Source organism: Babylonia areolata, chromosome 2, assembly GCF_041734735.1.
Source record: "Babylonia areolata isolate BAREFJ2019XMU chromosome 2, ASM4173473v1, whole genome shotgun sequence".
Classification (NCBI taxonomy): Eukaryota; Metazoa; Mollusca; class Gastropoda; order Neogastropoda; family Buccinidae; genus Babylonia; species Babylonia areolata.
The window spans coordinates 31,228,014-31,253,315 of NC_134877.1; the positions used below are offsets into that span (position 1 = coordinate 31,228,014).

At 44.0% G+C, this 25,302-nt stretch overlaps 1 protein-coding gene across 1 annotated transcript in view; it reads left to right on the forward strand.

Annotated features, from left to right (window-relative positions):
* Positions 1 to 24,546, forward strand: part of LOC143300227 (uncharacterized) — a 24,870-nt gene extending 324 nt beyond the window's left edge. The window contains exons 1-4 of the mRNA XM_076613809.1: positions 1 to 722; positions 17,806 to 18,017; positions 19,388 to 20,333; positions 21,739 to 24,546. The exon at positions 1 to 722 is cut by the window's left edge and continues 324 nt beyond it. Coding sequence (XP_076469924.1) covers positions 434 to 722; positions 17,806 to 18,017; positions 19,388 to 20,333; positions 21,739 to 22,073 — 1,782 coding nt within the window. The 5' untranslated portion in view covers positions 1 to 433 and the 3' untranslated portion in view covers positions 22,074 to 24,546. The remainder of the gene's footprint in view (positions 723 to 17,805; positions 18,018 to 19,387; positions 20,334 to 21,738) is intronic.
* The last annotated feature ends 756 nt before the right edge of the window (positions 24,547 to 25,302 follow it).

A 25,302-nucleotide genomic window follows, 5' to 3' on the forward strand; every position in this document is an offset into this window, starting at 1 on the left:
ATTGACTGCTGAATTTATATAGCATGTCAGTCTCTCCGATCTCAGAGTAAAAGACATTGAACGATGAATTTATGTATAAGATCATTGTAATATCGGAGGTGACTGAATAAAACGAGGGCATGATTATGATTTCACGACGTTCGTGATTTGCTTATTGGTAAGAAAGAAAGAAAGAAAGAAAGAAAAGAAGGAAGAAAGAAGGAAAGAAAGAAACAAACATAAAAGAAAAAAAAAGGGAAGGACATTAAAAAAGTAAGTTTTACACTTACTTCGTGTTAGGTGGACATTTTTAATTTTTTATACGTGAAACGTCCAAGTTGGTCGCGGGCTTTTAATGCAAACTGGACAAGTAACCCAAGTAAGAAAAAAAAAAATAAAGCCCCCCAAAATACAGAGAAAGGGTGCAAAACAGAATAAAATAAAATAAGAAGAAATGGCAAAGCACGCACAGACCGGCACCCACGCGGGGACATTGCTGCTGCTCCTGGCAGCTTCCCTGGTGCTGGTCTTGCTGCTCAGCGAAGCAGACGCCGCTCGAGGTGGTCGTCGTCGTGGCGGGGTCGGCGACGGCCGACGGCGGAGGAACAAACGGGGCAACCTCAAGTGCTCCGAGTCCAGCCTGGCCGAGTACAAGCTGACCTTCCACGGCGTGTGGTCACCGGACAAGTTCCCCAGGATGTACCCCCGCCGTCGGCCCCCTGCCCAGTGGTCCAAGCTTGTCGGTAAGTTTATACTGGGGCAAAAAAAAAGGGGGGGGGGAGGGGGGGTAGGGGGTAGGGGGGGCTGGGGGCTGGGGGTAGAGGTCATTCTTCTTCTTCTTCTTCTTGTCTTCTAGGTGGAGTGATGGCCTAGAGGTAACGCGTTCGCCTAGGAAGCGAGAGAATCTGAGCGTGCTGGTTCGAATCACGGCTCAGCCGCCGATATTTTCTCCCCCTCCACTAGACCTTGAGTCATTCGGGTGAGACAATAAACCAGAGTCCTGTGTGCAGCATGCACTTAGCTCACGTAAAAGAACCCACGGCAACAAAAGGGTTGTTCCTGGCCAAATTCTGTAGAAAAATCCACTTCGATAGGAAAAACAAATAAAACTGCACGCAGGAAAAAATACCAAAAAAAATGGTGGCGCTGTTGTGTAGCGACGTGATCTCCCTAGGGAGAGCAGCCCGAATTTCACTCAGAGAAATCTGTTGTGATAAAAAAAAAAAAAATACAGATACAAATACAAATATCATTAGCAGAATGGTTAAGACGCCTATCTAAAAAAAAAAAAAAGAAAAAAGAAAAAAGGGAGGGATGTGGGGGTGGGGGAGGGGGGGGGGGAGCGAGGGGAGGGGTATACATTCTTCTTCTTCGTCGTAGTACCATTAGCATTATTAGACGGGAAGGTGGCAGAATGGTTAAGACGCCTTTCTGCCAATACAGTGTCCGTGAGGGTGTGGGTTCGATCCCTGCTTCTGCCCTTTGTCCCCGGTTTGACTGGAAAATCTAACTGAGCGTTTAGTCACACATTGGCGCAGTCAGTGAAAAACAACCCATGGCAACAAAAGTGTTGTCCTCTGGCAAAATCATATACAAGAAATCCACTCTGATAGGTACACAAATATAAACATATATGCATGCACTCAAATCCTGACAAGCGTGTTGGGGTTATGCTGCTGTCAGGCATCTGCCTAGCAGATGTGGTGTAGCGTATATGGATGTGCCCGAACAGAGTGACGCCTCCTTGAGAAATGGAAACAATTATTCTATCTATTCATTCAATTACTTATTTGTTTGCTGCGCTGCCCCAGTGTCTACACCGTTTCAGTGGTAATACTCCCTTGTCCCTCATTCCGAGTCCCCACACATGGCCACACCTGTATCTGTCAGCCTCAGTCCCAGCGTCGGCAGTCCATAAGGAGCTATCAATGTAAGGTCGCCAGGAGGTCACACAACAGAGGAGACCCCGCACTGCAGCTGATTCACTTCGGTGCCTTTTCTGACGTAACATACACAGGACGCCACCAACAAAGCGCACTGCTAACGACGATAATCGCTTTGTCGCGAAGCCAGACTGAGTGCCAGTGAGCGTCCCGCAAAGACACACACACAACAACGGAAACGTAATTTTTAATGAATAAGATACAGGAGAACAGATAGACCGACAAACAGCGACAGAGAGACAGATAGATAGACACAGACACAGAGACACTGACACTGACATAATTTTATTGCCATTGCTAAGGGGAAGTTTTGGCACGGAGGTTACAAATCAAAACAGAATACAAAACGATGTTGGTTTTTTTTGTGGTTTTTTGTTGTTGTTGTTGTTGTTGATTTTTTTTTGATTTTTTTTTTTTTTTACAATTGAAACACACGTAGCAAAGCATAGTTATGAGATGTGGAAAGTAACAACAGATAATGGGCAACATATGCTTTGACACCATGCGCGCGCGCGTTCGCGCGTGTACATACATACAAACACGAGCGTGCGCACGCGTAATGAATTAAATCCAGCGACCATTTGGCAGTCAATGTTATGGCACCGAACACAAGTAATCAAGTTTTAAGCAAGAACACAGTTTTCACAATATGTTCTACAAATGACGTTGTCAGTCTTTCGTTTTTGAATCACAAATTTCTTTGTGCATCAAGTTTACTGAAGACTTTGCAACTTTTGTGAATCTCTTTATGTGTAACGCGATTTAAAACAAACAAACAAAAACCAAAGAAGAAAAACCAAAGAAACAAAACAAAAAGAAACAAAGAAAATCTTAACTATCTGTTCCGCTGTGTTTTTGTTTGTGTGTGTGTGTGTGTGTGTGTGTTAAAAAAAAAATCTACATTCTAAGGCCTTTCTTGTTCGAAATCTTGACAATATATGTGCCATTTATCAGGAAAAATCAGTAAATATCTTTTCACTTGAAATACGTGTACTCTTGAATAGGAGGAACCAGTCATATTAGTGATTTTCCGTCCAGGCAAGCATGTCAGTTTTGCTAGTGGAAATACCTTAATCCTTGACTGCTGAGCCTTGGTGATATGAGATTAGTCAGTGCAGCATCAAAGTTTACTGTATTTCCTACTTTTCGTGTAGTTTTCAATGAAGGTGGCAGGGTGGTTAAGACGCTTATCTAAGGGTTAGGTTCGATTCCCGCTCTCGCCCTTTCTTCCAAGTTTGACTGGAAAATAAAACTGAACGCCCAGTCATTCGGAGGAGACGACAACCCGAGGTTTCGTGTGCAGCAAGCACTTGGTGTACAGAAAAAGAACTCACGGCAACTTACAGCGTTGTGCTCTGGCAAAATTCTGTAGAAGAAATCCACTCTGATAGGTACACAAATAATCATGATAACATGCAAACACTCAAGGCCTGACTAAGCGCGTTGGGGTATGCTGCTGTCAGGCATCCGTCTAGTAGATGTAGTGTGGCGTGTATGGTGGATGCGTCACCTCCTTGAGAAACTGAAACTGTCAATGACATTATTGATTCTGTTGACCAAATGCAGTAATGACCACAAAAAGTCCACGGAAAGCATGGTGACTTCTAACAACCAGTGTTATCTCCGTGAAGTGCCAGCACCACCACCACCACCCTTTTTTTTCTTCTTGTTTTTCATATGTCATTTTACGAGCATGTCAAGGGTTTTTGTGATCTTTGATCTTTGCTGGGAATGGACCACCCTCCAATCCTCAACTAAGCCATGTCGCACCAGTGTTATATTCTGTCAATACCTTCTTCAAACAACAGACCCAACCGTTCTTTTTTTTCTGATCCGTGTTAGGTAACTTTCGTCATAAACCTGGTCCAGGGTAAACAGAGTGATCTTAACCAGTATTTCAAGCAGGTTGCTACACACACAGCTTCGCAGCGTGTGTGTGTGTGTGTGTGTGCGTGCGTGCGTGTGTGTGTGTGTGTGTGTTTGAGTGCGATGTGGTGTGTTTGGAGTGTGTCATGGTATCTCAATAAAACGATACATTGCATATGTATATGGATTTTTTTTTTCACAGTTGAATACGATCTACTAAACCTCGGACTTAAGTTGCGTATATTAACAACCATAGTATTTGGATGTTAAATAGTTTCCAGAATACTACTGTACCCACATAATTCAGAGAGAGAGAGAGAGGGAGGGAGGGAGGGCGAGGGGGGACGGGGGGGCAAATAAACGATTCAAACATATCGGGCCTTTGTTAAATGGCTTTCCCGAGCTGACTGCACCAGCTGTCCGGCCACATGAGCTCGTATATCTCTTCCACGTGCTTCAGTGTGGTTGGAGACCGCACGCACTGGTCATTCGATAGGGCCAACACTTTCCAAAGTGCTGACAAAAAGCAGTGTTAGCGACGATTAAAATAGGCTACCTGTTCTGTTTCGGTTTTTATACTGTGGAGTGGTGGCCCAGCTGGTGCCAATGCGCCCGACTAGGAAACGATTGAATGTATCCTACACGAGTTCGATTCCCAAAATATACGGGCCGGGATTTTTTACCCCCCCCCCCCCACCCCCACCCCCACCTGCAGCGCCACACACATATTCAACTGTATCTTGAGTGATGGTCTGATTGTCAGTCAAATATGTATAAGTTGAAATAGCCCACTGCGATGAAAGGGTCGTCCCTGGCAAACTTCTGTAGTAAAGATCCACTTTCATTGAGTGAAACGTACACCAACACTTACAGAAAAAAAAAAGGTGGCGCTGCACTCTGCCGACACGCTCTCCCGAGGATTGCAGCCCGAATTTCATACAGAGAAATCTGATGCGGAGAAAAGTAATACGACACAATACAATATGTTGGTTTCTGAAGTATCATTCTCTATCATTGTGCGAAGTTGCTGTTTCAGTCATCATGTAGTCCTTTTGTTGGCTATTTCTTCAATACCACAGTTTTCAATATGTAAGTGATTATCATAAACGATGGCGAACATACACAGAAAATCAACCTTACACAAACTCACAAAATCGGCATTTTGCAAATATTTTGCGGACGTGCGAACTCTCACACCTCTGCCCTTTCCTCTCTCTAGGTCCTCAAATCTGAGTTTAATGATTGGATAAACTGTAATATGATAATAATAATGATAATGGATACTTATATAGCACACTGTCCAGAAATCTGCTATAGGTGCTTAACAAAAAACACTTTTGTTAACATAACACATTACATCAATGTTACACACCAAAATGTGACTAAACACACACACACACACACACACACACACACACACACACTATGCACACATACATTTTAACATACATGTACAGCTACCCTCAACACATACGCACACATTGGCACGCACAAACATAAATAAACACACACGCGCGCGCGCGCGCGCGCACGCACACACACAATACACATTCATATACATGCATGTAGTTATGTACACATATATATGTATACACACATAGTCAAGCACAGCTAAAGCAAAGGAAGTGGACCCGCCATAACAACTTATTGCTGAGGGAACAGGTGAGTTTTGAGACGAGATTTAAAAGATGCAAGGGAATCAGAATGACGTAGGTTATCAGGGAGCTTGAAAAGAAAACGATCTGTGTCCATAGGTCTTACTTCTAACCTGTGTGAGGTATTGTCTGTAATGCCTGGTTATTGTGCATGCAAAGGTTGTCTTTTGATTTTCGTGCGTCTGTCAAATTGTCGTCACCAGTTGCATCAGAGAATGACGTTAACGTGAAAAAGATCAGCCACAACGTCTTCCAGCCCAATGACGCACCACTGACCTTTTTGTAATGCACGGGCATATGACGTAGTCGCATGTCAAAAGGTCAAGGTCGTGGATGAGCCGTCTTTTTACAGGTGCGCAGACGTCTGCTCCTTTTTTGCCGATTAGGATGGCAGGCAGCTGGAGACGAACGTGCAACTCCTGGCGGTAAATATTGTATGGAGGTGGTAGACGCTGTGTGCGGGTTGCATTAGCTCTCTCTCTCTCTCTGCAGTATGCATTTGCTCTGTGTGTGTGTGTGTGTGTGTGTGTGTGTGTGTATGTGCGGTATGCATTTGCTCTCTCTCTCTCTCTCTCTCTCTCTCTCTCTCTATCAATGCGGTTTGCATTTGCTCTCTCTCTCTCTCTCTCTGTGCAGTATGCATTTGCTCTCTCTCTCTCTGTGCGGTTTGCATTTGCTCTCTCTCTCTCTCTCTCTCTCTCTCTCTCTCTCTCCATGTTTCTTGCCCTCCCGTTTTCGATAGTTCCCTCCCACTTTCTCTGTCAGTCCTTCTCGCTCTCACCAATGGTGACACTGGATGATTGTTTCGGTCACTGGAACTTGAATCAACCGAATCGCGTTTAATCAACAAGGGCCAATATTGGTTGCCAGTACATTTTGCAGTTCTTCGGGAAGATGGTAGGAAAACGAAGAAGCAGAAAAAGTAAATTGGTTGAAGTTTCAATGTAAAAGGGAGAGTTATTCTAGTCGAGCGTTGGAGACAGCAGATTTATGATTTGGTTTGATTTTTTTTCTGTTAACACAATTTTTCTGTTTCGAATTTCAAAGCCTGGAGAAAGTTTGTGGAAAGTAAATAGCTGGAAAATTCGATGGGACTGTTGCTCTGAGAAAGTTTATAGTGGCAGTGGCAGCTTCGTGGGTGATGCTCGCTCGGTTTGGTTCCGCGATTAACCCCTCGACTGCTGAATCAGCGAAATGAAATAAATGTGGCAAGAAACTAAGATGCCATTACTACTTTATGTGAACTGTTAAATGGTGCGATTAATTTTGCTGAACAAAAGTAATGCAGTTCAAAGAGAACAGAAGTTCGGAGAAAAAAGAAAAGGGAAAAGGTGAATCACATCCTGATCTGTAAGGCCATTTTTATCACAGTGCAATGACAGCCTTCACTGTTGAGCGTACTTGTACCCTGCAGTCAAGTTATTAAGAAATACTGACGTCAGCAGGGGTGGGCGGGGGATAGGGGAACGGGGATGGGGGAGGGGTGTCATAGACTTAACAGGTGGTGCTCTGCGTGGGTTGAACCACACCAGGCATCGCTAAACACCATGGAATTGACCCGGTGGCAGTGTATGGCCCGTTTCCTTCAGTGGGTGGCCCTTTGGCGGCCTAACGTTGATAGCTCCCTGAGGACTGCACGCTGGCAGTGGTGCTGGTGCTGCCGACAGAACGAGCCCAGATGTGGCGGCAGAGGGGTGACTTGGGGGAAAGAGCGACGTGAGGGTAATGCCAGGGAGACGGAGCCGACGAAAGGCAAGGCGGTAGAGCCAGACAACAAAAAAAAGCCACATGATTAGCTGCAGACTTTCACCCGTTCCTCATTACAGCACTGCCAAGTGTGCAGAAAGATACAAGCAACTGCGGAAATACTGTAACTTAAAGCTGTTAGTGCCTGTGACCTGTCAGTTTAACATTAAAGTGCCTTTTACCAACAAAAACCAATTCAACTTTCTTCAAAACCAGTATATCTCTTGCTTATTAAAATGTGTGTGTGTGTGTGTGTGTGTGTGTGTGTGTGTGTGTGTTGTTGTTGTTGTTGTTGTTAAACAAGCGTGTCAAGTGTTAGCCAGAGAGAGACAGAGAGGGGTGGGGGAGTGAGGAGAGGACAGCAGTGAGTCAGACTCGTTGCCTAGATTTTGCCAACAGCAAAACATTTTCCCACAATTCATTGAAGACCTATCATATTGTTCCCACCCTTATTGCAGCCTTTACAAAGATCGGGCACTTAACTTGGTTAAAACAGCTTGCAGTTTAATTTGTAAGCATTGCTGCGAATTTTGGAAAATGGATCCATGGACCTTATCAAAAGAAGCTCGATTTAAGTGGTGACGTTACTGTGATCGTAAACACTTCATGAAAGGAATAAGTTGTTCTTCGTTCGCAAACGAAGATGAGCATGAGCTTACCACAGGGCTGGTCCGCAGATGACTGACAAGTCCAGTCCGGGTTCTGTAGTGTCTGTGGCACCGCGGAGAGGGTGTAGCTGGTGCTGCCCAGGTGTATGTGGATGGAGTGCTTTCTCTTTGCGTTGCTGGCGTTGCAGAATGCCGTCGGTGATCCACTGCTCGTAGGCGGCACCAGACCGAATCCGGCTGCGTCATGCTGAGCGATAAGAGGGGTGAAGAGAATTATCGTAAACTGTGTTTGGATCATCCTGCAGCGCTTGAGAGAGTTTTTATAGCGCTTCTTTTGGGCCCAGTGGGAGCGCTTTCCTGACCCAAACTGCCTCTCGGGAAGTAGGTCTTATTCAAGGTGTTTGCAGTCTGTCCAGCTGGACTCTGGCCAGGATCTTTCCCGGGATGGAAAGGAGGGAGATTTCGCGGTGGTTGTCGCAGGATTGCCTATTTCGTTTCTTCTTATAGAGATGGATGAATGGGGAATTCTTTAGCTCTGGAGGTATCTTCTCCCGATTCCACATTTCGCAGTAGAGCTCGGTGAGCTTGGCGACTGATCAACTATGGGCTCCCGCAGTGTATGCTTCTGCTGGTATGGAGTCCAGGCGTGGTGATTTCCCCACACATAGACTGGAGATGGCCTTCTGCACCTATGTAGGGTGTGCAGAGTCAGCAAGAGAGTAAGTGGTGGGGGTATGTTCGAGACGATCAATTGCCTCATCGTTGATGCCGCAGGAGCGGTTGTGCACAGTGTAAAAATGTTCTTCCCAACGTCAGAGGATTTGTTTTTGTCAGTGGCAATGTTGTTTCCATCTGAGCTGAGCAAAGGGTTGGGGGTCGTACACTGCCTTCAGAGAAGCATGGAATATCTCCATGTTGTTGCCCTCGGCATAGGACTGAATCTGTCCTGTCTTGCTGCTGAACCAGTTGTCTTGCGTGTGTCTTAGCTCCCTCTCCACTGTCTTTTTGCCTTTGTCATACAGAGCCTCCTTGCTGGCTGACAGGGTCATTCAGATGAGCCTGATGAAGCTGCTGCTTTTCATCAAATAGAGCCTGAATGTTTTCATTATTTTCATCGCACCAATCCGTATGCTTGCAAGTGATCACTGGTTACATTGTTGGTCGCAGCGTACACTGTATCTCAGAAGGCTGACCAGTCGCTCTGTTCTTGGAGTCTGGGGGGAAAGAGGCGAGTTTTTGTCCATTGAGTCAACTAAGAACGTTTTGCTTTGGATGTCTCTCAGTGGAGACACTGAGAAGCTGTGGCAGCGTTTTTCCTTGTTGGCGTCTGGGGGGATGAACACGAAGTTTCAGCTTGGAAACCAACAATCTGTGGTCGGTCCATGCTACACGTGGCTTTAGTGACCCTCACCTCTTGTCTGTCCCGTTACCTCACGATGACGTAGTCGAGTAGATGCCAGTGTTTGGAGCGAGGTTGAATCCAAGACGCCTGGTATCGATTAGGCAGCTGGAAAACGGTGTTGGTTACTGGAAGGTTGAAATCCGCATAGGTCGCGAGTAGCAGATATCTGTTGCTGTTGTATGTCTCCCCAGTACGTCTTCCCAGGCTGCCCAGTCTGACGTTACCAGAGACGATGAGTTTGTCCACCCCGGGTGTAGCCTCGATGGCTGTTTTCAGGATCCCATAGAATTACTCTATAGCATCATCCGGGTTGGTCATGGTTGGGGCTCAGGAACTGATGATTTTTGCAAAGCGTTTTGTGGGCAAGGGAAGGCAGGCAATCATTAGGCGATCGTTAATGCATTTGGGTGATCCGTCCAGCTTTCTGACGAGGTTCGACTTTATTGCAAAGTCTACATCAGCCTCGCGCCCTTCATCTTCCCATCCAGGAAAATGGAGTAACCAGCACCTACTTCGGAGAGCTGTCATTCATCAGGAAAGGCGAGTTTCACTGTTACGCGATATCGATACTTTCTGTCGCTAACTCCTTTGCTACAAGAGCAGTTCATTTTTCGGCTCTGTTGGCCTCTTCCTGATCAAGTCCTGTGTGTACGTTCCACGCGCTGACTCACTTGGCTTTAGTCTTGTTTCGACCGCTGGATAGGGACCCCACCCAGCCGCGGAGAACCGGCCAGGGTAATGGGAGGCATGCAGTGATAAGAGCATTGTTTCTTGTCTCTTCCTCGTGCTGTGGAGGTGAGCAGTGCTGCCCTGAACAGGGCTGCTCAGACATGCTGCCAAGCTCCCACGCTACCACAGTCAAATCGTTGGAAAGCGACCCTAAGGCCTGAGCCCCTTACGTGCTGGTTTGTAGCTGTGGCAGCCATTGTATCCTCATCGCCTGCCACTTCGTCACTGAACCTACCTGTTGCTGCAAGACTTGAAGATGAAGATGAGATGATGGGATGTAAAGTCATGACTTGCGCGGTGAGTTAGATTAGATTTCAGTGAGCAAGAGATTGCGCAACTTCGTCAGTCTCACTCTCTCCACGACATCTGTGTGATCCAGTAGAAGGGCACGGCTGATACTTCTTGCACTAATGCACGCCCCCTCACTCCCCGCCCTCTCACGCCCCCTCCTCCCAATATATATAATGCACTCCCCCTCCCCCCCAATATATATATATATATACCTGTGTGTGTGTGTGTGTGTGTGGCGTGTGTGTGTGTGTGTGTGTGTGTGTGTGTGTAAGAGAAGATATATAGAGATGATATTCATACTTTCCGCGCATCTATAGCTAAAGACTGAAAAGAAATCAAATTACAATTATGATCATACATAGAATCTATAAAATGGGCATAATTTTATGCTGTGGGTGCTTTAAAAGAAAAAAAATCCAGTGATCTCTCTCTCTAATATATATATATATATATATATATAAACACACACACACACACACACACACACACACACACACATATATATATATATATATATATATATATTGTGTGTGTGTGTCTGTCTGTGCGCGCACGCATTTAATGTTAAGCAGTTGATAGAGTGCCAGACAAGAGGAAAGGGGAGTGAGGGAGACTCGTTGCTGTAGCATGTGGAAAGCACGAATGTTCACGCCACACTTTGAAGTCTATCACTTTGTTCCTATTCTTGTGGCAACCTTTACGTGGAACCCTTTCAGTCCTCCACTCACATCCTGGTGCTAAACCTCAACAACAGCCACGCATCCTTTTCTCATCACCTCCATTTCCGTTTTTTTCTAGCCTCCCATGATGCCGCGGTACACACGAAGTTCCGGTTGCACGTTGCGCACCTTTAACCTTTATCTCAGATGTTGTTCACGTTGTACATTTATTTTGGAGATCGAGTACGTGACCTTCCCAGCATCTGGTGATATGATCAACGAAAACCGCAGCAAACGTTTGCAAAATGAGCCATAGATTAAAAAAAAAGCAATGACAAGAATGGTGACGTTGGTGGGAAATACAGTCCATGACTTAGGAAATTATCTTAACAACTTGAATACTGAATGTTGATGAAACGAGATCAGTTGGGCAGGCATCAATCTAAATCGCAGTTACCAGTGTTTGCGTGTGCTTTATAGTTGTAAAATTGACTTTGCTGAACACAAAGGAATGCGATCTCTACAGAAGTAGAAATAAAGGAACGATGACGGACATACCTGCTGTACCTGCACAACAGTGTGTCATCACCAGTCATAAGAACGTTGATTTATTTTTTTTATTTTTTTTATTTTTTCGTTTTTTTCAAATTACTTTTTGCATTCATTATCAGTTGTTTCTCTCGTTAAATTAACGACTTCTCTTTTACATAGTACATAAAGAACTTTTCTGTAATTGTACTTAAATAGTTATTTCAAACATTCATCATTTGAATTCACCCTCCTTTTACCGGGTTTCCCCCAACTCACCATTCAACCTCTCTCTCCTCTCTTGCCTTTTAAACAATATTTAAATGTGAAAAACACACACAGAAAAAACCCCACTATGAAATGTCTACAATCACCTGTATCAGTATATGTGTGACGGGACATTACACCAAAATTCCGGGCTCCTTCTCCTGACAAACACACTACCCTGTTGATGCTCATTGTCATCACAGTGAGATGGCAACCTTCCGCAATGAGTATGCTTTTCTGATGGGTATTTCCACCCTCAGTACGGAAACTGACGATACCCTCACTCCATTTCAGTTTCTTGAAAACGATCGTTGTATGCAGGCGGACTTAAAAAAAAAAATCAATTCTTCCTTGCAGATAACCCCCGTTGACCACACAGTCGCATATTACAATCAGGGCTTAAAACACTTCCCGAAAGAAAAGCAAACACCAAATATAAAAAGAATTTGGACTCGAAGAAATAGGATTTCAGACATTGCAGCACCTCATGGCGTTAAATGTCCTTGATACTGATCACTTCATTAAGCCTTTCACCAGAGATAGTGTTAAAAAAAGTATCCTTTAAAAAATACTGTAATCATACATAAAATATATAAAAATAAAAAGTAACATAGAGTCCAACTAGTGAGCAACAAATATGCCTTAGGCACTGAAAAAATTCCAATAAAAGTGTTCAGTCTTTAATTCCAAAGAGGGAAAACAAATTTGTAAGATTTCTCGATTTCTCTGCAATCATATCCATATATCTATATTTCTATGTATATATGTATCAGTCTGTGTGCATGTATTTGTCTGTCTGTCTGTTTGTCTGTCTATCTAATCTGTATGTACCTATCGTTAAGCAAGTGAATTAGTGCCAGCCGGAGGAAGTGGCAAAGATCAAGAGAGGGAGAGATCTACTGCTGCATACAGAAAGTTGAGTGTTCACACTATCCTTTGAAGTCTGTACAGGCCCAGCTTTATTCCTTTTCTTGTTGCATGGCAACCTTTGCACGGAGCCCCTTCAAACGTCATCTCTCTGGCGCTAAACCTCAGCAAACAGCCAGCCTTCTCTCATCCCATTGTTTTTTCTTTTCTTTTTCTTCTCATCTTATCTTTTTTTTCTGTTCAAGTTTCCCGTAATGCCGCTGTACAAAGTTTCGGTGGCGCGTCGCGCGCCTTTAAGCTTAACACCTGGACTACTGAACATAGGTGAAATGATGGTACTGGATACGATTTTTTTTTTTAAAGAGCAGGAACTGCTTTTAGTGTTATGTAGCTGTTTTTAATGAACAAAAGTGATACCATCTCAAGACGAAAGGAGTACAAGTACAGAATGGTGACTGACGTTCTGACTGATAACCTCAGTCTTATCTCAGTTCAGCAAAAGTCAAACATCCAGTGACGAGCGAACTCGCCAGCAGCAGTCAAGGGGTTAATGTTTTAGGATATATATATATATATATATATATATATATATATATATATATATATATATATATATTACACACATCCACAGACAAACATTTAGAGAGACAGAGACAAAGACAGAGAGAAATGTAATGTATACGTGTGTGTGTGTGTGTGTGTGTGTGTGTGTGTGTGTGTGTGTGTTATGACAACTTTCTTTCCTTCATCCGTGTAATTTTTTGGGGGTTTTTGTTTTGAGAAAATGGTGGTTTTTTTACGTAACAAATTTTACATTTCTTAGAAAGTTTGTTTGCTAGACATTTCATCTGCCACTGACAACGAGAATGAAAGAAAGAAAAGACAGAGAGGAGGCAGGGATAGGGTGGGGGACAATTGTTGATGAGAATGTTAACACAGAAAGAAAGGAGAGAAAGAAAGAATGAGATGGAAACCATTATGTGATGGACCGGTGGGATTGTTACAACACACACACACACACACACAGAGAGAGAGAGAGAGAGAGAGAGCGTGTACATGTAGAAAATGTTTGGGGAAATAATCAGCTGGTGGTGATAAGATTCATGCAGATACCAGTAATTAAAAATTTCATTTTCTCTGGCCAAAAATTTACTTCTTCATATTAATAGTATGTGCTTCTCGTTTCCCGTGTGTGTGTGTGTGTGTGTGTGTGTGTGTGTGTGTGTGTGTGTGTGTGTGTGATACTCATCTAATGGAGCGGTGGCCTATTGATAATGCGCCCGACTAGGAAGCACAGTGTCCGCGAGTTCGATTCCCACACGAACCAGGATTTATACATCCCTACTCCCCCGCATCCTTTACTTTGAGTGGCAATCTGGGTAATAAGCGAAAAACCGAGGGCCTGTTTGCACCATGCATTTAACACATGTAACAACGGGTTGTCCCAGGAAAAATACAATCCGTGAAACAAAATACCAATACGCTTATATACAGGAAATAAAAGAAGAAAAATAACTGTGGTGCTGCTTTCTCCGACCGGGGAGAGTACCCAAATTTAGGACGGGGAAATCTGTCGTTACAACAACAAAGAAAAAAGAAGAAGAAAAAAAAAGAAAGAAAAGAAGAAGAAAAAAGAGTGATTCAAAACAACGCAATACAACGTGATGATACTGATCATTGTTCTCCCAACCCCCGTACTCAACACTGGCTTCCCATTGAAGCGAGAATTGAATACAAAGTTGCGTGTCTCTGCTGTTCTGCTTTCCACTCCGCAGGACCTACCTGTCTTTCTGACCTTATCAGTGCTTACACTCCCTCAAGAACCCCCCGTTCTCCCCCCGACTGTTACCTTCTGAAACTTCCTCTGGTGAACGTCCTCTCCTCTTTGCTGTTACTCATATTATCTGGAACGACCTTCCTCATCGTATCCGTGCACCCGACTCTATCTCTGTCTTTCGCTCTTCACAGAAAAAAACATCTTTTTAAAAAAACCTATCTATGAGAACTATCAGTTTCTTTCTTCTCCAACACCACCCCATGCCTGTCAGCTCACTTTGGATGAATGACGAATGAGAGAGGGAGAGTGGGGGAGGAGGAGGGGGAGGGAGGAGTTTTGAGAAACAGTGGTCATGAATTATTCATGTATACTGTAACTTTTTCTTTCATATAAAGTGCCTTGAGCTCATAGAGAGAAAGGGCGCAATGTGATTGTACATTCTATTATCATTATTATCATAAAGAAAAAAAAAACCCAGACCTTTTTATTTCACATGAAAGCTACCAACTGCTGGCTTCAATCAGACACTGCGCATCTGGTGTGGAGGAGGAAAAAAATGAGTACACCCAAGGATGTTGCGGACACGTTGATCCTTCTGTGTTTGCTCTTTTGCTTGTCGGGCAAAAGGCCTGCTGCTGCATGTCGAACATGTGTGACATCCTGGGAAAGGTGCTTCGGCTCACGTACACTCTGTGTGTGTGTGTGTGTGTGTGTGTGTGTGTGTGTGTGTGTGTGTGTGTGTGTGTGTGTGTGTGTGTGCTCGTTCTCTGACGCTTGTAGGTATATATTTGGATGGCTAAACATGTGCACACGAGAGAGAGAGAGAGAGAGAGAGAGAGAGCAAAGTCATCATCGTCATTGCCCCCCTCCTCCTCCTCCTATTCTTCGTCTTCTTCTTCTCCTCCTCCTCTGTTTCACAATAAATCGTCATTGCTATTTTCTTTTTAATTCTTTTTCTTCTGTTTCATGACCGCCATTGAAATGTTGTTCTTCCTATCTGGCGGGGGTGACCCGTTGACAGCCTGACATAGATAGACCCCCATGTGACTGATGGTGCTGGGAGTGTGACCTCTGACAGCCTGACATAGATAGACCCCCATGTGACTGATGACGCTGGGAGTGTGACCTTTGACAGCCTGACATAGATAGACCCCCATGTGACTGATGGTGCTGGGAGTGTGACCTTTGACAGCCTGACATAGATAGACCCCCATGTGACTGATGACGCTGGGAGTGTGACCTCTGACAGCCTGACATAGATAGACCCCCATGTGACTGATGGTGCTGGGAGTGTGACCTTTGACAGCCTGACATAGATAGACCCCCTTGTGACCCGATGGTGCTGGGAGTGTGACCTTTGACAGCCTGACATAGATAGACCCCCTTGTGACCCGATGGTGCTGGGAGTGTGACCTCTGACAGCCTGACATAGATAGACCCTCATGTGACTGATGACGCTGGGAGTGTGACCTCTGACAGCCTGACATAGATAGACCCCCTTGTGACTGATGACGCTGGGAGTGTGACCTCTAACAGCCTGACATAGATAGACCCCCATGTGACTGATGGTGCTGGGAGTGTGACGTTTGACAGCCTGACATAGATAGACCCCTATGTGACTGATGGTGCTGGGAGTGTGACCTTTGACAGCCTGACATAGATAGACCCCTATGTGACTGATGACGCTGTGAGTGTGACCTCTGACAGCCTGACATAGATAGACCCCTATGTGACTGATGGTGCTGGGAGTGTGACCTCTGACAGCCTGACATAGATAGACCCCTATGTGACTGATGACGCTGGGAGTGTGACCTCTGACAGCCTGACATAGATAGACCCCTATGTGACTGATGACGCTGTGAGTGTGACCTCTGACAGCCTGACATAGATAGACCCCCATGTGACTGATGGTGCTGGGAGTGTGACCTCTGACAGCCTGACATAGATAGACCCCCATGTGACTGATGGTGCTGGGAGTGTGACCCCTTTGACAGCCTGACATAGATAGACCCCCGATGTGACTGATGGTGCTGGGAGTGTGACCCCTTTGACAGCCTGACATTGATAGACCCCCATGTGACTGATGTCACTGGGAGTGATACAGAAGGAGGTCGGGCCTGGGTTGGATGAGCCGATCTCTGCAGCGCTAGGTTTGCGTTGCGTCCACAATGTTCCCAAAGTCTATGGAATTCGCGTGGACTTTGGAACATTCGCGACGCTAAGCAAACTTACTGCTGCTTAATTTTTAAGATCGCTCACGCAATCCCAGCCCACTACTAAGTAGAGGTGGTGAAAGACTGATTGTGTTTCTTGCCTGCCCGAGCTGCAGTGGGTATTTGTTGTTGTTGTTGTTGTTGTTGTTTATTTAAAAACAAACAAACAAACAAACAAACAAAAAAACAAACAAAAAAAACAACAAAAAAAACCAACTAAATCTATCTGGGCGAGAAGCGGAATGTTTGGTTCAAATGAGTAAATTTTAATACCGAAACGTAACCCAAACAAACAGAAAAACCTACTTTCAAATACTATGTAGTATATAAGAATATAGTATATATATATTTATGTACGGTAAGCGAAAAATCGACATTTGTTTGCCACTTTCATGTTACCATATTAAGGGAGAGCTCTTTTTAAGGAAAAAAAACAAAACAAAACCAAGTTTAAGCACTCTTCATTAATTTTTACTTAGTCTATTAATCTTGCCCTCTTCCGTTTTCTCCTTCAATCAATTAAAAACAAAATCAACAAACAAACAAAAACAAACAAATAAACAAAAAAATGTGGTTTTGGAGAGGGAATACATATAAATTATTGTCTCCATTTCGAACAATTTTGTCCCCTCCCCCTCTCCGCCCTCCCCCCACACCTTTCTTTGTTTATATATACACCACACAAGCAGACACACTGAGGCATTGACGCAAGACACGCAGTTCGATAGACAGGCAGACAGACAGGAAGGTAGGTAGGGAGGAAAAGAGACACACACACAGAGACAGAGACAGACAGAGAGAGAAAAAGAGAGAGAGAGGGAGAGAGAGAGAGAACAAACGAACGAAAATGTTTTTATGAACTTTGGCCATGGACCACAATTCAAAACCAGGGGACTGGTGGTGGGCATGGGAAGGGGTATTATCACACTTGAATAGATGACACAATATCATAATGTTCATGGACTTGACAATTATTTTCTGAGAATGTCTCACGATAAAATAAGTAACACATTTGGGGATCAGCTTCTTGAAATGTGTAATGCTTTTGACATCATGATTTTAAATGGATTACACAAATATGGTTTTGACGGAAGTTACACGTTCATATCAAAGAACGGGTCAAGCACCGTTGACTAATTTTTGATGTCTTGTGAAATGTTCTCAAATCAGCTTACATGTAATGTTTCTCTTAAAGAGAGAGAGAGAGAGGAGAAGAAAACAACCTTTAGATCAGCCGTCACACACTTTCACCCTTCCTGTGTACAATCTGGGCAGGTCGCAGCCACGATCCGACCTACCACATGTGGAAGCTGGGCCAGAGAGCGGACCCAGCGCTTAAGAGCTTTGTCGAGCGCGGAGATTCCTCGCTGTACGACACACAGCCACAGGGATACGAGGGGGTCTTCGACGCGTTCTACGCCGAGCCGATCACCAGCGGAGAGGGATGGACCTCCACCTTCCTTCTGGCCGACGGAGTTCACTCCAGGGTATGTGTGTACAAGACTCATGATTACAGGTCAGGATGTCAGTCGCAGTTCTTCACCTGTTCAAGCAGAATCAATGATAATTATCATTTAGAAAAAAAGTACACAAAATGTAGGGATCACAGTTAAGACGGAAACCACGTTGAAATTTTTCCAGGGTTCAGCAATCAAGGGGTTAAGATTGTTCTTTCTTTCTTTCCGTTATCTTTCTTTTTTCCCATCCTCTCTCTCTCTCTCTCTCTCTCTCTCTCTCTCTCTCTCTCTCTCTCTCTCTCTCCGCTCTCTCTCTCTCTCTCTCTCTGACTTCGGGTCTTTGGCCTCGAGTTCCTTAGATATGAACCTCATCAGTAGACCACGAAGATTGTGCTTATACAATAGATATTGTTTTGTATTCCTTATGAAGTGTAGAAGAATGTTGTGAAAAGCGTGAAGGTGTAGGAGGGAGAGAGGGGAGGAAGCGTGTTTTCCACTTTGTAATATGAGCATGTTGCTCAAGTCATTAAACCATTAATAATTTTGAATCTCTCTCTGTCTCTCTCTCTCTCTCTCTCTCTCTCTCTCTCTCTCTGTCGGTCGGTCTGCCCATCTTTCTCTCTATCTCTCCTCAGTTTCTCTTTTTTCTTTATTTCTTTCCTTTCTTTGCGGCACATGTCAAGTTAGAGCCAAACCATTTCTTCATAGTTTGAAGCAAACTTAGTGTCTTCTTAACGGAACTGCTGCTGACTGACAGGGTAAAACATTAATTGGGTCCTGGTGAATTATCTGTACAGTTATAATATCTCTCTCTTCCCCCCTCTCTCTTTCTCGTCACACACCACACACACACACACACACACACACACACACACACACACACACACACAGAGATCCGCGCGGTGTAACGTTAAAACAAATAGCATTATTTCCTCGGCCTTATTTCTGAATAGGCGAAACAAAATTGGCATTTCATGCGCGCGGCGCGTGTGTGTATATGCGTGCATTTTGTGTGTGCGTGTGCATTTGTGTGTCAGTACGAATTACTGTTTTGAGTGTGTGTATGTGTGAGTGAGTGAGTGACTGAGTGTGTGTGTGGTGAAAAGTGCGACATGTTTCAAATGGAATACTGTTTAAACCAAAAGTGCGAATTATTTCCTCGTGTGTGTGTGTGTGTGTGTGTGTGTGTGTGTGGTGAAAAGTGCGACATGTTTCAAATGGAATACTGTTTAAACCAAAAGTGCGAATTATTTCCTCGTGTGTGTGTGTGTGTGTGTGTGTGTGTGTGTGTGTGTGTGTTGGGGGGGTAGGAAGACGCTGTGTCTGTGTGTAATCGTCAATTAAACTACTTTTTTCCCCCTCCCCATCCTCCTCCTCCACCTCATCGATCCTGCCGCTAGGTGTCCTTCCTGGTGAAGCTGGTGCCCAGCCCGGACTGGTTCGTGGGGGTGGACAGCCTTGACCTCTGTCGACGAGGGCGATGGCGGGCACGTGCGCACCTCAACCTCCGGCCCGTGGACGGCGGCACGGACCGCGGCTATACCTTCACCTCCCCCAACTGGCCCTCCGACCCCCCGGAGCCCGTCTACCAGATCACCTCCTCCTTCCCCAGCCACCCCGCCAGCGCTTTCCTGTACTCGCAGTACCGACGGCTGCCGCGACTGGCGTTCGTAGATGTGGAGAGGGTGGCGCAGTACTTCAGGAAAGGGGGTGTCTCTTCCTTGAAATCCAACCGCACGGTGAACCTCAAGGTGTTCAAGAACAACGACAACAGTAAGGCATCATCGGCCATCACCACCACTCTGGCCCCCAAAGTCACCACCACCAGACGTATCAACGACAATAACAACGACGACGTAAGAGCCAAGATGTTGAAGCAAGCCGCCACACCATCGCCTGGCAGAGAAGGGGTGGCGGAGTCAGCAAGAAACGTGGTGGACGCCGCAGCTCGGTCAGAGCTGGGTGGTGACTTTGCTGCCGCACACACCTTGCTCCACACTCACAAGGATCAGCATCGCTTTCCCGTCACTGCAGTTGTCGGTGCGGCGATGCCCAAGCCGACAGAGTCTGTGGGTACACCACCCCCTTCACACCCCTATGACAGCAAGAGCGGAGTCTCTGTCAACGAACGGAAAACAGCGGAGCTTCCTTCACCAGGGAGTGGACCCGCGACGTCCGCGAAGCCCAGCCAGTTGAGGTCAGGCAGCTCAGCCAGAATCCTCGGAGGATCGCAGGGTGGAGAAGAAGACACCAGCCGCACTGAGCCTGCCCAGAGTCAGTCAGAGCACACCTTTGACGAGCCCCAGTTTCTTGAAGTCATTGCGGAGGACTCACCCGATGACAACAGTAAGTTCTGCACTCATGAAAGTCTTTCTTTCGATATATATATATATATATATTTTTTTTTTTTTGGCGGGGTGGGGTGGGAGGTTAACTGACCAATGACCGAACAGCAACAAAACTTTTATATCTCTATCTGAAAAAGTAAAATCGTCAACATAATTATCATAATCATAATTAAAAAAGACAATAATGATGATTAGCATCGTCAACAACATGATGACAAAATGATAAGAAGATAGTGTCGCAGTGGTAGTGGTAGTGGTAATGGTAGCAGCAGCAGAATACGATGATAAGAACATGATATGGTAAGGGTGATGGTAAAAGTGGCTGTAGCAGACCTGTATACAATACAACAGTAATCATCACTACAGTAAGAGCAGTAGCAGAAACTATAGTTGTGACTGTAAGAGGGGCGCAACTTGAGCTAGTTATAGGAACAAGAAAAACAAGAGAGGCAAGGCCTTCAAGACTCACTTGTGATAAATTACGTCCCCTAGCATTAATTACAGAGTAATTTCCCTTTTTTACCATCTGCACCAAAACGTTTGCAAAATAAATAAAAATTCCATGCTTAGCAAAAGAAGTTCCTGTTTGAACAAAAAATGATAATAATGACTCCTCTTGTTGTTGTGTCAGAATAAGAGGTCAAAGTGCCAAGTTTAGAAAATACAAAAAATATAAATATAACAGTAAATGCAGTTTGCATATAATTAGGCTTCGTTTTTTATTTTTTTGTGCCCATCCCAGAGGTGCAATATTGTTTCAAACAAGATGACTGGAAAGAACTGAATTTTTCCTATTTTTATGCCAAATTTGGTGTCAACTGACAAAGTATTTGCAGAGAAAATGTCAATGTTAAAGTTTACCACGGACACACACACACACACACACACACACACACACAGACACAACCGAACACCGGTTTAAAACATAGACTCACTTTGTTTACACAAGTGAGTCAAAAAGTAGCGTGGGTCTGGTGCTAATTGGGTCATTGGCTCTAAGCTGACAGAACGGTGTTGCTCTGGTCACTGAAGCTTGGCTGATATGAAGATGGCTAATGAAAATTATTGTTGTGATTACACTTTTTAAGGAATGATTTTTTTTTTTTTTCACTTTAAATCAAAATTAATCACTCTTGTAATCCCGTTGAATACTACACACACACACACACACACACACACGTACAATCAATCACCAGCAGCCACCAAGACCACTATTGTTGACGTGAACATCCATATAACATCTGTGTTAATCCAAGCTTGTTTGTAACACGTATTTCAATGACTATGAGTTACTCGTTCATATAGGAAGTTCTTCATCATTACTACTATCCTGTCCATTTGTCAGTCTCTGCTGATTCTATTACTTCACCTGTATATAACACTGCCTCACGTGTGTCTCACAGTGCCAGTAGACTGCATCGTCGGGGAATGGTCCGAGTGGAGCGCCTGCAGCAAAACCTGCGGCTTCGGGGTTCGAACCCGCTCTCGTCAAGTTCTCTCCCACTCCAGAAACGCTGGCCTGGCCTGCCCAGTCCTTGAGCAGGAGACCTTGTGTGGAAGCATGAAGAACTGCAATTGGAATCATTTCTCCATCCTGTCCGACAGGAAACGGTCAGGGCGTGTCCGGAGGAGACGGCGACGTCAGCACGACCACCCACAGCATGACGGCCTTCATCATCAGCACGGCCATCATCATCATCGTCGTCAACAGCAGAGTGTGGGGCCGAAACTGAGCTGAGATTTCCAGCAGAAAGACAAGAGTGCTGTGGGCAGAGAACCTTACTACAGGGTTTTTGCTGTGGGGTTGCGATATTCGCAAAGGGTGTGATATTTTGTTTTTTTGTGGACGTTGGGTGTACAGAGCATGGCTTTCAGGACAGACTCGGGTCGATGTGATGTGATTCAACTGCTTTTTGTTGTCAGAACGATATGATGCACCTGGGATGGGACATGAGAGGATGATGATTATGTTTTTTACGATTTGTATTTGCAGAGGGACAAGAAAAGACCAGGGTTGTTTTGGTAATCTTGTAATTGAGTTGTTTTAGTAGTGAGGTGTTATTTAGTAAAATAATAGCTATATGTATATATATATATTTTTTATACTTTTATTTTGTGTGCGTTTTGTTTTTGTTTGTTTCGTTTTATTCGTTTTCGACAACGTTAACGTTGACAGAAATCTTATACAGTTTTATGTATAGGCCTATCGAACCCCGATCTGGGGAAAGTCAAAGAAATGGCAATACATGTTTGCGTTTTTATTTTGTTGTGTGCGAGAAAGAGAAGATGAGAGTGAGAGAAGGGGGAAGAGAGAGGGAGTGATGAGAGACACACAGGAAAGGCAGAATGACAAGACAGAACAAGACAAATCCAAAAAATACGTTACAAACGAGGGTATACAGTAATAAGCAAGAGCAGGTTTTTTGTTGTTGTTGTTGTTTTTTTCGTGTTTTTTTTTATGGTTTTCTTTTTGGCATTCAGAGGAGGGCAACTAAGAACGATCGATATAGTTGACATAATGTGGCCAAACAGGTACTTCATACATCTGTTTCATGACCGGCCATATGTATGTTTCAAGCATATAAAAATTGAAATAATTGCATGGAAAACGTCGAGGTTTATACAAACAAACATAATATCATGACTGCAATTGGAAAAACAAAACAGTTGGAAAAACAAAACAAAAACACCTCGAAATGTCCCACACCAAATATCCTCTGTTTACCTGAATACAAAAAAAAGAAAGCTCTTCTGTAAATTTCGAAGCATTTGCTAATAAGATCAATTGAGGCAACACTCACAAACGTACACACGCACGCATACACACACACACACGAAGACTTGAAACATCTTTGTGTCCACTGTGTTTTTTTTGGGTTTTTTTAGGCTTAAGGCTCCGCTTATGTATGGGCAGTTGGGTAGAAAAGTGTAATCATTACCAACAGTCGGGCAAGGCATCAGAATATACACCAGTGAGCATTATATATTTCCCTCAGTTAGAACATTCAGACAGCAATTATCGATTTTTCTTGTTCATTTTATTTCCAAGGGGTGCTGTTACACAATGTAGAATAATTATTGGTTTAATGTATATGGACCGAATAAACAATAGAATAGAAGAATAGAATATGTCTTTATTACGAAGTGTACCGGGGTCACAAGGAATATTGCGGGAGGAGGGGGGGGCGGGGGGGTTAGTAAAAACAAGGTACAAACATAAATCAAAAATCATACACAGATACAGTAGCAATTAGGATACATACAAGTGCATATCAATGCAAAAACGTATGCATAGTCACACATGCACACACAGATAAACACACACACATACACACACATTTGAACAGAAGTTGCATATTACATGTGGATGGGGCTGATGACTAGATCTTCAGGTAGATGGTTGTTTATTGCACAATTCTATTTATCATACTGGATTTCCCCACTTCAAGTTGGATATTTAATGATTGGGATTATTCTAAGGTTAGGACATCTGATGGGCATGTATTAAGTATACGGACGAAAGATGGTGATGTATCAGGTGGTAAACAAATGAGGTTGTTGAAATGGAAATATGAAATAATAAACATGTTTTGTGCTGATGATCAGTTTGTTACAAATATATTTGATGTTGTACTGCAAGTTTGATCAAAATCATGACTTTTTTATTATAATGTTTTGGAGTTGAAATATTTGTGGACTTTAATAGTTCTGTGTAATACTTATTGTTGATTTTCTTAAATTTAATATTTCTGTGTTGTTCTTGCTTTTCTTTAACAGATGCTAAAGATTTAAAGGTTAAACCAGAACAGGCACTACTGATTACAGAACAGAACACAGTTCAACCAGTACGGGCACTACTGAACACTGTTGAACCAGAACAGGCACTACTGAACACTGTTGAACCAGTACAGGAACCAGAACAGGCACTACTGAACACTGTTGAACCAGTACAGGAACCAGAACAGGCACTACTGAATACTGTTAAACCAGTACTGGCACTACTGAATACTGTTGAACCAGTACAGTCACCACTGAACACTGTTGAACCAGTACAGTCACCACTGAATACTGTTGAACTAACAGGCACCACTGAGCACTGTTAAACCAGTACAGGCAGCACAGAATACTGTTAAACCAGTGCAGGCACTACTGAACACTTGAACCAGAATAAGCACTACTGAACACTGTTGAACCAGAACAGGCATCACTGAGCACTGTTAAATCAGTACAGGCAGCACGGAGCACTGTTAAACCAGCACAGGCACTATTGAACACTGTTGAGTGACTAAACATCAGTGCAGGCAGGGTCTCCTCTGGTGTGTAGCCTTCACAGGACCATGAATTGATAGCTTTCTGTGGACTGCAGTCACTGGGACTGCAGCAGATGGGCATGGGTATGGCTCTGTGTGGGGGTAGGGGCGGCGGGGGGGGGGGGGGGGGGGGGGGGGGCCTCAGGATGAATGGCATCAAGGTAGTGCTACTGAAATACTGTGGATGATGGGTGAGAGAGAGAGAAAGAGAAGGAAAAGATTGCATTTACTATAATTGATCACTGAAAAAATACCCTGAAGAAACGGATGCAATTGAACAAATCCAAACCTTCAACTCCTACTTCCATTTTCATACCACACATCAGCAATATTCTGAATGACTGAGGAAGCATCACTGAGTGAGCAAGGAACCATATCCTGTCACATGAGAGAGGCACTCCTGCAGACAGACATACATTCAAAGAGATTTAGTTTCAGTTTCTCAAGGAGGCATCACTATTTTCGGACAAATCCATATATATATATATATATATATATATAGATAGATACATATATATATATATATATATGAGCTACTCCACATCTGCTAGACAGACGCCTGACCAGCAGCATAACCCAATGCGCTTAGGCTTTGAGTGCATTCACATATATTTGTGTACCTATCAGAGTCGATTTCTTCAACAGAATTTTGCCAGA